The sequence below is a fragment of the Kogia breviceps genome, chromosome 2, assembly GCF_026419965.1.
Source record: "Kogia breviceps isolate mKogBre1 chromosome 2, mKogBre1 haplotype 1, whole genome shotgun sequence".
NCBI classification, from domain to species: Eukaryota; Metazoa; Chordata; class Mammalia; order Artiodactyla; family Physeteridae; genus Kogia; species Kogia breviceps.
In genome coordinates this window covers 59,132,218-59,144,325 of record NC_081311.1, presented here as the reverse complement: position 1 = coordinate 59,144,325, position 12,108 = coordinate 59,132,218, and the positions used below count along the sequence as shown (strand labels likewise).

General features: G+C 37.6%; 1 protein-coding gene across 5 annotated transcripts in view; it reads left to right on the top strand.

The window, feature by feature from the left end:
- Positions 1 to 5,687, top strand: part of SAMD8 (sterile alpha motif domain containing 8) — a 114,014-nt gene extending 108,327 nt beyond the window's left edge. For 3 of the 5 annotated variants that reach the window (XM_067025322.1, XM_067025323.1, XM_067025321.1), the window contains 2 exons: positions 731 to 881; positions 1,054 to 5,681. In XM_067025322.1, coding sequence (XP_066881423.1) covers positions 731 to 881; positions 1,054 to 1,358 — 456 coding nt within the window. In that variant the 3' untranslated portion in view covers positions 1,359 to 5,681. Of the gene's footprint in view, positions 1 to 730; positions 882 to 1,053 lie in introns of all 5 variants that reach the window. The other 2 variants (XM_059053157.2, XM_059053158.2) reach the window with 1 other exon arrangement.
- Positions 5,688 to 12,108: the final 6,421 nt, after the last annotated feature.

Genomic DNA, 12,108 nt, shown 5'->3' with positions numbered 1-12,108 from the left:
AATTTATGGAGTCATCAGAAATCCATGATTCTTCTGTCTTTCTGCTCTCCTGCCCTAACACTTGGCTTGCATCTTCAAAGCCACTTTGTGGTCCAAGATTACTGCTAGAGCTTTAGCTATCATGTCTGAGTTGTAGGCTAGAAGAAGGAAAGGTAGAAAAGACTTCCTCCAAGCTGTTATCTCGTTTATAAGTAGCCTTCCCAGAAATCTTTTACACTTCCACTTACATCTTATTGTACAGAACTTAGTCACGTAGCGACACCTAGCTGCAAGGGAGGGTGGGAAATGCAATGTTTTAGTTGAGTTCATTGCCTCTTCAAATAAATTTTAGATTCTATTACCAGTGAAGAAGGGAGAGTGGATATTGAATGGTAGCCATTGTTGCTGTCATATCCTGTTTCTTATTGACAAGAACAGCCAAGCAAATACTACTGTATTATAAGGTATAAAACTTGGAAATAGTTTTGTGTTGTAGTAACCTTTTCCTTTTAAAGGAACTCCAAGTAGAGAAGTTTGAATTGCATTGATTTCATTAAATTACCAAAAAGTTCTGAGTACAGCCAAGCTTTGACCACCCATTCTTGGTGTCTGGAATTAATTAGACTGGGAGTCTGGTTGCCTTTGCTTAGATCTTATTTCTAAGTCATTCAGCCTTTGAATTTCAGGGGGAGTGGTAGGAGCCTCTACTGCCCTAAGCATTTGAAGCACTAATTCTTAGCTTTCTTTATAGGTATATGGCAGTGTATGGGAGAAGTTACACCGGGCCTTTGCCATTTGGAGTGGCTTTGGTATGACCCTAACTGGCGTTCACACTTGTGGAGATTACATGTTCAGTGGCCACACAGTCGTCCTAACTATGCTGAATTTCTTTGTCACTGAATGTAAGTATCTTTAGTGCTTTTATGCATATCAACTGACTAGCTGCAGAGGAGGCTGTGGGAAGGGCATCAAATTCTGTGAAGAATGGCAGAAACAGACTGATGTAAGAAACATATGACTGAGAAACACTGGAAGAAGTGTGGTTTTAAAACGATCTTTCTGTCCTTTTCCCAGATACACCAAGAAGCTGGAATTTCTTGCACACTTTATCCTGGGTTCTCAACCTCTTTGGAATCTTCTTCATTTTGGCTGCCCATGAACATTATTCCATTGATGTGTTTATTGCCTTTTATATCACAACAAGACTCTTTTTGTACTACCATACTCTAGCCAATACCAGAGCATATCAGCAGAGTAGGAGAGCAAGAATTTGGTTTCCCATGTTTTCTTTTTTTGAATGCAATGTTAATGGTACAGTCCCAAATGAATATTGTTGGCCATTTTCAAAACCAGCAATAATGAAAAGACTAATTGGATGAAGACTGTCTTTGTAATGTGTTCATGATTAAATATACAGCCGTTGTTGAAAGTGAGTAACTTTGCTTTCTCCCCCTAGGTTGTTCCTGGATGTCTTGCTTTTTGGCCTGTATGTTGACAAAGTAAAGTTCCCTGTCCTGAGCAAGGCTGTGATTATAGCAAGCAAGAAAGAATAATTAAGAGCCCTTAGGTATCTGTTTGAACAGAAAGCTTAAGTAGATGTCTTCTGCCCCTTCTCTTTAGGCAGACTTAATGTTATGATTGAAGTCAGTCTCTTACCTTTACCTATTGAGTATTTGCCTATTGAGCTTAAGCAAATCAACTTAAGCAATTTGCTGGTTGAAAGATTTTTTTTTAAATTTCCAGTAGGACTCTAGTCAAGAAATAATAATAATAATAATTTTTTAAGCTCGTTATTTTCTTCAAAGGAAAAACCCCTACCAAGTGAGCAGTACTTGTTCTTTGAACTAACCTCTGTGTCTTTTTAAAAAACACAACTCTGGAAAGTGATCCTTTTTACTAACAAATTAATTTTTGCCTTCTGAACCATCTTTAAGAAAAGTATACTGAATATATCAGGATCCCTGAAACAAGAAGATAATGAAAGGGGCCATACATAAGGTGACAGAGTACAAATATAGTGCTGGTATTTTTCACCAAAATCAACAAAAGGTGCAGTTCCTATTTTGTTCTGAGGGTTCAGTATGATCATTAGTAAGTATGCATGGGGGAAAATGGCTGCATCTGTAAAAATCAAATTCGCTTAATTTTAGTGATGAAAGTACCTGGAATAACTTTGTGCTGTGACTGTTAGCTAGACAGATGACAGCCCAATTTTATGCTTTTTAATGGTGTTATTTAGTGAGCAAAATAATGAAGTATTTTATCAGATGTTAAAGTTCTGTGTCCTTAAGTAGGGAGATATGCATGCAAATTCTTCTCTTTCTGAAATTTATAACAGGTTGCAGGCATTATGTAACTTTTTGGTTTTTGAAATTTCTCATTCTTGGCCATCAGAACTAAGCCATCTCAGACATATTTGGATATGAAAAGGTTTTGTTGTTTTTTATTTTTAAAACAATTGTGTACATACATTCTTTCTATTTAGTTTTAATTTGGCAGTCAGGAGTGATATAACTTAGTTGCTGTTTACAACACTAGAAATTTAGTACCTTAAGTAATTTGACCTCTGTGATTACATTTGTCACTTTACTTTTAATGATTTTGTGCAGTAGTTTTGAGAGTAGGTTGGTTCTAGAATTAGACTTTGAACCCCAGCTGATGAGCTTAGCCACTTGGAATATTAACTGTGTAGCTTTTACATTCTGTTTTAAAACAAGGAGTTAAAAAGGTGCTGGCATATTGAGGTCTAAAATTAGGCCACTTAGCAGAAACCTGCTCCTTAAATTGTGAAATATTTTATTTTTGCACTTTGAGTCATATTCCTACCCCATATAAGCTACAGAGGAGCCTGAATGGATTGGGCAGGAAACAAATATAATGCAAACAAGTTGCAGCTAGCGCTGAGTGATCCCAATTTGGGTGTACTCTGAACATTATTTTTTATTTTTCACTTGAGAAAATAACACGAGGCAATTTAAGTTTTATTATGCTTTTAAATCTCATACTTTAGAATCTGATAACATCTTAAATTGTTGATTCTGTTACATGCTGGGGGTGAAAATGCCAACATTTCATCTAAGGAAATTGCATAATCTTAAAGGGTGAAGGATGTTTCCTATGCAGTTAGAGTACTTTGACCCTTGAGGTCAAAAGATATGTAACTCCCATTTTTTTCCAGATGACAGAAGAGGACTGGATTCAGCTAGGGAGGGACTGGCATTGGCTTTTGGGAAAATGTTTGAAAAAAAAATCCATGGCAACATTAAGTCAAGAATGTTGAATAGCTACGTAATGGTAAATTTCCTAACATCAATCTTCTTTCCTTCGTATGGATTTTATTCTAGAACAAAATAGAAAAAAAAATTGCAACTAACTTTGCAGACCTATTGATACTGAGAGTGCCTAATAGCAGACTGCAATGAGGATTGTAAAATAACTTCCCACACTTACATTTATCATATCTGTTTTGAGGAAAAGGTAAGCTAGATTTATAATTTATTGTTATAACTATTACAAGGCAATGTTTACATATATTAATCATCTCCAGGTCTCTTCCTTGGAAAACTTTGAGACAAAATTCTTTTCCATTTCTTTTTTTAATACAGAACCTATAGTTTTGTTGCTTTTTGTTTTGTCCAGAAATTTCCAGATTTTGTCTTTGTATGTTTTTTCTTGTTAAAACCATAGTGAAGGTAGGGTATACATTTTGGGTGTGAATGTGGCTAGGTAGAGAAGCTACATGCCTTAGATATGCATATTTTTTACCTTGTCTACAGTTGGAAACGTGTGAGAGGCTTACATCATTAAACACTGAGATTTCAGTATAGAAGGAACCAAGGTTTTTTGTTTGGGGATGCAAACTGGAGGTTATATTGAAAGTCCTCCATGTAATTTCTGTCTTCCTAGGGGCAGTGTTACCAATGTTTTATATTTTTCCTTTTTTTTAATCCCATGAAGAGCAGCGTTACTGAAGGGTAATTGAAGTTTCTAATCAGGTTTAGAAGAAGGCAAGTTTGCTATTATTACCAGATAATTTGGGAGAAACCTTTTTTGGCTGCAGAATTCTCAACATGCCTATTTTCTCCATAGTTCTGTGGCCAGAATTGCTAGAGTAAAAATACAACTTCCATATGCTAGATCTATTTATTAGTATCCCTTTAAATCAGAAAGCAATGAGCTTAGCCATGGAACCAGTCAGTTAAATCAGTGTGGACTGTTCACAGGAAGAACCCCAGGCTAGAGACCTGCTGATAGTTTAACTCTGACACTGCACAGTGGCATTCTTCCCTACCCTCTGCCTGCCTAAGTGTTGTTACTTAGAATTCTAAAAATCTTATAATTTTGTAAATCATAAGGACAGAGGCATCACATCCTTTTATAGCTGATATGAAACCATGTGTTTTAAGGAAACCTGTTTGGAAAGTGTTATTTATATATTCAAAGTCATAATCATAACACTAACCTGCTTTGATGGTATTAGTAAAAAGCAATTTCATCATCAGTTTCATAGTAAACTTTTTTTTAAGGATTCTTGTTCCATAATGTTTGAGAACATTAACCATATTTTTTTTTAAACTCTCTAATCTAATAAATTTAATTCTTTGATAGTCTTCTTGTAGACTTAAGTTACCCCTTATTAAAAGTAATTATAGTAATAGTCATTTGTCAGATCTTTACGGTATTCAGGCGTTTGAGACAGGAAAACTCTTTTTTTACAATAGTCCCAAGGCTTTCTTAAACAGTATTGGTTTCATTCAGATAGTTTCAGAGCCAACAAAGCATGTCAGCTTTAAAGCCATCTTTACTTTGGCAGTTAAGACAGTTTGCATTTGTAAAATGTTTTAATCTGAATTACTCCACACTGCTGTAGAGGAAAATTATTAATAACACCAAAAGTCAGACTGCTACAGGTGAGCAATGAGAAAGGAAAGAGGTTGAGGGTTTTTTCTTTCTCTGTCTTTGGCTAGCTTTGAATGACTGAAATTACTATGGAAGTAGGTTTTGTTTCCCCTTTCACCTATCCCTCACCCCCAGCAAACGCCACCAATGTCAAGTAACTAAAATATGACCAGTTATTTTGCATCAGGTTCAATGAAAACATCTGTAAAATCTATAATCCAGCTCCCCAAAAGTTGGTTTTTTAGAATATGTTCTACCCTAAATTGACCAAAGGACTTTTATTCAGTGTACTCCATGTTTAAGCATAAGGAAGCTTTGTGCCTAATATGGAAGGAGAAGGAATACTATGTTAATTTTGTTGTTATTTCAGGTCTGTTTCAATCTGAACTACTGGGTTTTCTGAACTAGCCAAGCAATGTTACCAGTTAGTAATATCATCTTTAAAATGCTTAATTTTAATAATTTTTTATTCAGAGAATCTATGGATTGTTAAGACAGTTGAAGTATTTCTGATATGAAACAAAGGGAGTGGAAATTAGTACTTAATGGGGGAAGCAAAATTAGCTTGGGCTAAAGTGGGCTTGTTTTGTTTTAAGAATGCTATCTAAATGTCACGCAATCTGCAGAGATACTAGTATTACTTGAAGATGTGAAAGTTCCTGTGGTAGCCATACCTTGAAGCACAGTGTTGTATATAAGTAAATATCTTGATTCTAAATTAAATCCAGATTTAACTAATATATATTATTTTATATCTTTGTTGTATTAAAATGTTTAAAAACACTAAAAATAAAACATTTGAAAGTTGGATTGCAGTCTCTTATTTAAATGCCTTTCCATTATTAATACAGCTGGTTTATTTTTTATGCAGTGAATTTTTATCATTTGCAAATGTTTGGGCCCTGAAACTTTAAATCCTAATGTATACCTGGTCCCTGGCATTTACTAATTCTTGGTTCTCTATTGATAAGCCATTTGCCTTTTCTCCTTTCTTTTTTGTAAACTAGGAGAGAAAAGTAATCTTCATTATGGTATAAGAATAATTATAGATGAAGTTGAGAAGGAAGAAAGGGAAGCAAAGCAAATAGCTACTTACTCCTGGGCACATTAAAGTTTTTGTTTATTGGTTTTGGGTTTATTTTAATTGTAGATTTTGTAGAAAGCTGCCATCATCCTGTCAGGTTAGCTTTGGAGATAATGATGAACAGGAAAAGAAAACATTTGTTAGAGGTAGCCCAGCAGCCCAGAGCCATGGAATAGTGAGAACACTAAGTATTGTCACAGGGCCCTATGAGTTTATTAATTCATAACTGAACTTGTCTTCATGATCACTACTAATTGTAGCCTCTCTGGTGCTGGCACCAGCTGGTCTCTCTCAGGAACTCCGGAAAAGAATAGTCCAAAACAGACTGAGAGGCTGCTTGGTGGAATAGAAAATGTGGTGGATTTAGACTCTGAGGACCTAGGTATGGGTTGCAGCTCTGCTGCTGATTAAATTGGGTCTTTTCTTCCAGCTCCACTTAACCTTATGTGTAAAATGTAGGGGGAAATGCCTACCTCATAAGCTGTGTTAACGGCCAGATTATGAAAGTACTGTGGCCTTAATGGCTCAGTACCTGGTATATAATGCTGAAATATTAGTTGAATTTAGGTCAGTAACACAGGGCCTGTACTCCCAGGGAGTTAATAATCTAGCAGGGAAGATGACCTAAAAATGGAACTGACAACATTCATTGGCAGAATAGAGCAGTAGTTTTAAGCTGCCTGGGTGAACATCTTGTGGGGTTGGGGAAGAGAGTTGGAGCTTGTACCGTTTTCATCCAGAGTTGGTGTTTTACATATTTGGTTTTCCCTTTGAAAACAGGGTTGGGGTTAGGGGAAGTAAATGTTTGGAAACCACTGAGGCAATAGACAAATTCACTCTCTTCATTTAATAGTAAGTAGCTTGGGAGATGAAGGGCTCACTGGGGACTGAGAATCCAAGAATAATTCACTAAGCATGTGAAACTTGAACCTAGCCCTCCCTGACGGATAAATTCACTAGGCTGTGATGAAAGGCTTAGAGGGCTCTGTGATGTGAAAAAACTGGATTTATTTGTGTATGTGTTAGGGAACTGTTGACAGGGTATGTGTTTGATTTTATTTTAAATGGAAGCATTGGGAATGCCTGTTGCCAGGGTCTAAATTTTGGGCACATGGGCTTCCCTGGTGGCACAGTGGTTGAGAGTCCGCCTGCCAATGTAGGGGACGCGGGTTCGTGCCCCGGTCCGGGAAGATCCCACATGCCGTGGAGCGGCTAGGCCCGTGAGCCATGGCCACTGAGCCTGCGCGTCCGGAGCCTGTGCTCTGCAACGGGAGAGGTCACAACAGTGAGAGGCCTGCGTACCGCAAAAAATAATAATAATAGTAATTGTGGGGACAGGCATAAGTAATTCTGTAAAACAGGAATTGGTAAAGGGCAGAAGTTTAAGTCTAAAAGAGAGAGGAAAGATGATGGAAAGTACACAAACGATCACTGGAGATGAAAGGAAGGCTAGCGACCCCAAGATGGTAGGTCAGGGCACCAGGACTGGGCACAGTTTGTAGGAGGCCTTTGTCCCCAGCCGAGGAAGATCAAGACACCAAACAAATGAGCTGCCAACTGCTACTGGCTGGTGCCATATGAATCTAGGATATGATATACCTTGTATCCAAAATTGTCTCTGTTGTGCTCATGCACCTAACCTGTTGAAATGCTGACCTGCCAGGCATTAAGTGGACTGGAAGCTGACTCTGGTGAAGACGTGAGGAGATGCTGTGGTAAGAGAATGGCTTAGAGGAGCTCAGTGATCACCCTCAGCTGTAACTTAGAAAAAGGGCAGATGACAGCTATAAGGCCTCTGCTGGAGTAGCATGATATTTATTTATTTATTTAACATCTTTACTTGAGTATAACTGTTTTACAATAGTGTGTTAGTTTCTCCTTTACAACAAAGTGAATCAGTTATACATATATATATGTTCCCATATCTCTTCCCTCTTGCGTCACCCTCCCTCCTACCCTCCCTATCCCATCCCTCTAGGTGGTCACAAAGCACAGAGGTGATCTCCCTGTGCTATGCGGCTGCTTCCCACTAGCTATCTAATTTACATTTGGTAGTGTGTATATGTCCCTGCCACTCTCTCACTTTGTCACAGCTTACCCTTCCCCCTCCCCATATCCTCAAGTCCATAGCATGATGTTTAAATGCTGTATGTTCTCACCTCACAGAGCTCCCCATGAGAGCCAGAAATACAAAACCATATTCCAGCCTTAAGAGCCCTGGATCACACTCTGAAGAGAATACCTGTACGTAATGTTGTTTTTTTTAAATTGGAGTATAGTTGATTTATACTATTGTGTTAGTTTCAGGTGTACAGCAAAGTGAGTCAGTTATACGTATACATATATTCATTCTTTTTCAGATTCTTTACCCATATAGGTTATTACAGAATATTGGTTGGTTATCTATTCCACATATAGTAGTGTGTGTATGTTAATCCCAAGCTCCCAGTTCATCCCTCCCCCTGATGTTTCCCCTTTGGTAACCATAAGTTTGTTTTCGAAATCTGTGAGTCTCTTTCTCTTTTCTAAATAAGTTAATTTGTATCATTTTTTAAATCAGATTCCACATATGAGTGATATCATATAGTATTTATCTTTGTCTGAGTTACTTAGTATGACAATCTGTAGGTCCATCCATGTTGCTGCAAATGGCATTATTTCATTCCTTTTTTGGCTAATATTCCATTGTATATATGTACCACATCTTCTTTGTCTATTCCTCTGTCAATGGACAGTTAGGTTGTGTCGATGTCTTGGCTACTGTAAATAGTGCTGCAGTGAACATTGGGGTGCATGTATCTTTTCTAAGTATGGTTTTCTCTGGGTATATTCCCAGGAGTGGGATTGCTGGGTCATATGGTAGTTCTATTTTTAGTTTTTTAAGGAACCTCTATACTGTTCTCCATAGTGGCTGTATCAGTTTACATTCCCACCAACAGTGCAAGAGGGTTCCCTTTTCTCCACACCCTCTCCAGCATTTATTGTTTGTAGACTTTTTGATGATGGCCATTCTGACCGGTGTGAGGTGGTACCTCACTGTAGTTTTGATTTGCATTTCTCTAATAATTAGTGACGTTGAGCATATTTTCATGTTTTTTTTTCACCTGTATGTTTTCTTTGGAGAGATGTCTATTTAGATCTTCTGCCCATTTTTTGATTGGGTTGTTTGTTATTGTGACATAGAGCTGCTTGAGCTGTTTGTATATATATTTTGGAGATTAAACCCTTGTTGGTCACGTCATTTGCAAATATTTTCTCCCATTCTGTGGGTTGTCTTTTCGTTTTGTTTATGGTTTCCTTTGCTGTGCAAAAGCTTTTAAGTTTTACTAGGTCCCATTTGTTTATTTTTGTTTTTATTTTCATTACTCTAGGAGGTGGATCCAAAAAGATATTGCTGTCATTTATGTCAAAGAGTGTTCTGCCTATGTTTTCGTCTAAGAGAGTTTTATGGTGTCTGGCCTTGCATTTAGGTCTTTGATCCATTTTGAGTTTATTTTTGTGTGTGTTGTTAGAGAATGTTCTAATTTCATTCTTTTACATGTAGCTGTCCAGTTTTCCCAGCACCACTTATTGAAGAGACTGTCTTTTCTCCATTGTATAGTCTTGCCTCCTTTGTCATAGATTAATTGGCCATAAGTGCATGAGTTTATTTCTGGGCTCTCTGTCCTGTTCCATTGATCTATATTTCTGTTTTTGCACCAGTACCATACTGTTTTGATTACTGTAGCTTTGTAGTATAGTCTGAAGTCAGGGAGACTACCTAATGGTTTTTTGATACAGACTAATCAGCTGCCTTTAATAAGATGTCAGTACATGAAATTTGATCCTATTTTTCCACAAAGACTGATTTTGGAGGCTTAGCTGGAGAGCATTTTGGCAGTAAGGATGAAATTTGAGGACTTCAACATGGTTGAAATCTCACATGCAGACATGTAGAAATGTGATAAGCCTAACTGTCTAGGCAAGATTCTGAACTTTCTTCACTATTGATTCCACAGTGGTGCCTGTGATTGTTACTCTCTTTTTTAAAAGTTATGAATTTCAAGTAAATGAATCATGAACATGGTAACAAACTACATACTAAAGTCTTCTCCCACCCCTGTGCCCCAGCCTTTAGCTCTCCTTCCAAGAGACAACCATTTTTAACGAGTGTGTTTTTCCAGAGTTATTCTATGAATATGCAAATTTTTTTTTTTTTTTTTTTGCGGTACGCGGGCCTCTCACTGTTGTGGCCTCTCCCATTGCGGAGCACAGCCTCCAGACGCACAGGCTCAGCAGCCATGGCTCACGGGCCTAGCCATTCCGCGGCATGTGGGATCTTCCCGGGCCGGGGCACGAACCCGTGTCCCTTGCATCGGCAGGCAGACTCTCAACCACTGCGCCACCAGGGAAGCCCCAAATATATATTTTTAAAGTTTATTTTTATGCTATTTTACGCAAATTGTAGCATATACACATATGTGCACATATAAACATGATTTTGCACCTTGATTATTTTGCTTAACATGTGCCAATCCCTTCCCCTCTAGGGACACACCTTAGTTGAATGAGTTGAGTTTATTGCTCATTGCAGTGAAGGAGAACACACACCAGGGGGAATTACAGGTCATCTCAGTTGCAGTGTGTTGGAAAGGACTTATCAGATTGGGGTTTGGATTAGTTGGTTTTGGGGGAATGTTTTAAGGAAGCTCATATTTGCTGTGGATTGGATGCTTTCAGGTTGTTGGAGCAATTCTATGATTGCATATTTTAATAAATCTTAATAAGGCAGGAGGAATGAATTGAGGCTAATGTTACAATTCATAAGTGCTGCTGTTACAGCAGTCAGTCATATCAGCCAGGATAGAGGGATGTTTGGTCATGTTTGTAGTTACAATAATGTTCATGTTTTTATCTGTGTTCAGACATCATTACTAAATAGTCTTGTTTTTGTCCTGATCTGTCATGGTCACAGATCTCCTTGTCTGATGTTGGAGTGTTTGGGGAAATTTTTTATGTTCAACAGGAAAACAATAAGGCCTAGCTGTGAGTGCCAGGCCAGCTCCTGGCAACATCGAGTTCTAGTTGATGGTACCAGGCCATCTCCCCAGTGTCAAGGGGAGCTTTTTTCTTAGTGTTGTCTCCACTGCACAGATGTCCTAATTTATTACACATTCCCAGAGAGATGGACATTTAGATTGTTTACTATTCAAACAGTACTGCAATAAATTACATATGTATGTTACTTTGCCTGTGTGCAAGTTTATCTGTAGAATAAATTGCTAAAAGGAAAGTTGTTGGGTCAGGCTTTGTGTGTTTTAAATTTAGTTAGATATTGTCAGATTGACTTCAATAGAAATTGTACCAATTTATTTTTCCACTAGCAATGTATGAATTTGCCTGTTGATCTACATCATTGCCAGAATAAGGTATTACTGAACTTTTGCATTTTTGCCAACTTGATAGGTTTAAAAATGGTATCTTAATTCCCTTTCTGCATAAGTAAGCTGCAGAATTATTTTTAAATTGCAATAAGGGAATGGTGGAATGGTGACAACTTTATTAGCATGTGAATCTTTCTGGAAGACTAACTGAATCACAGACTATGTCATATATTTTGTTAAAAACCCATATGGCTATAAGATGTTGAATGGGAAAAGGAGGATGATTATTAGATTGAGGAGTGTTTCTCCTATTTTATTTGTAGCATAGTCTTTAAACTTGGCCATCTTTTGTCATTGGAGAGTAGTGTTTTTTCATGATAATTATCTTCCCTGAACACTGATGAAAGCTAAGTGCCATCTAGTCTAAGGGAGAGTCCAGAGGACCTAGTTGCTCTCCTTGTTTTAAAGTTCTATAAAATGTAACTGTTAATACCTGTCTGCCTACCAGCAGCTACTATTGACTCTGACATCACTTATGAGACATTCCAAGGACTCGAATTTACCTGTCCCAGATATGGGGCTGTATTGTAGATGTGTAGGACCTGAGGTATGGAAGATGTTTTGAAAAAATAATTATCAAACATTTATTAAACACCTACTATATGCCAAGCACTGTTTAAGCACTGGTGACAAAGTCCCTGCCCTTAGGAAGCTTACTTTCTAGACAATAAACAAATACATGAGAAAGAAAAAAAGCATCCCTGATAGCTGTCAACTAGCGTA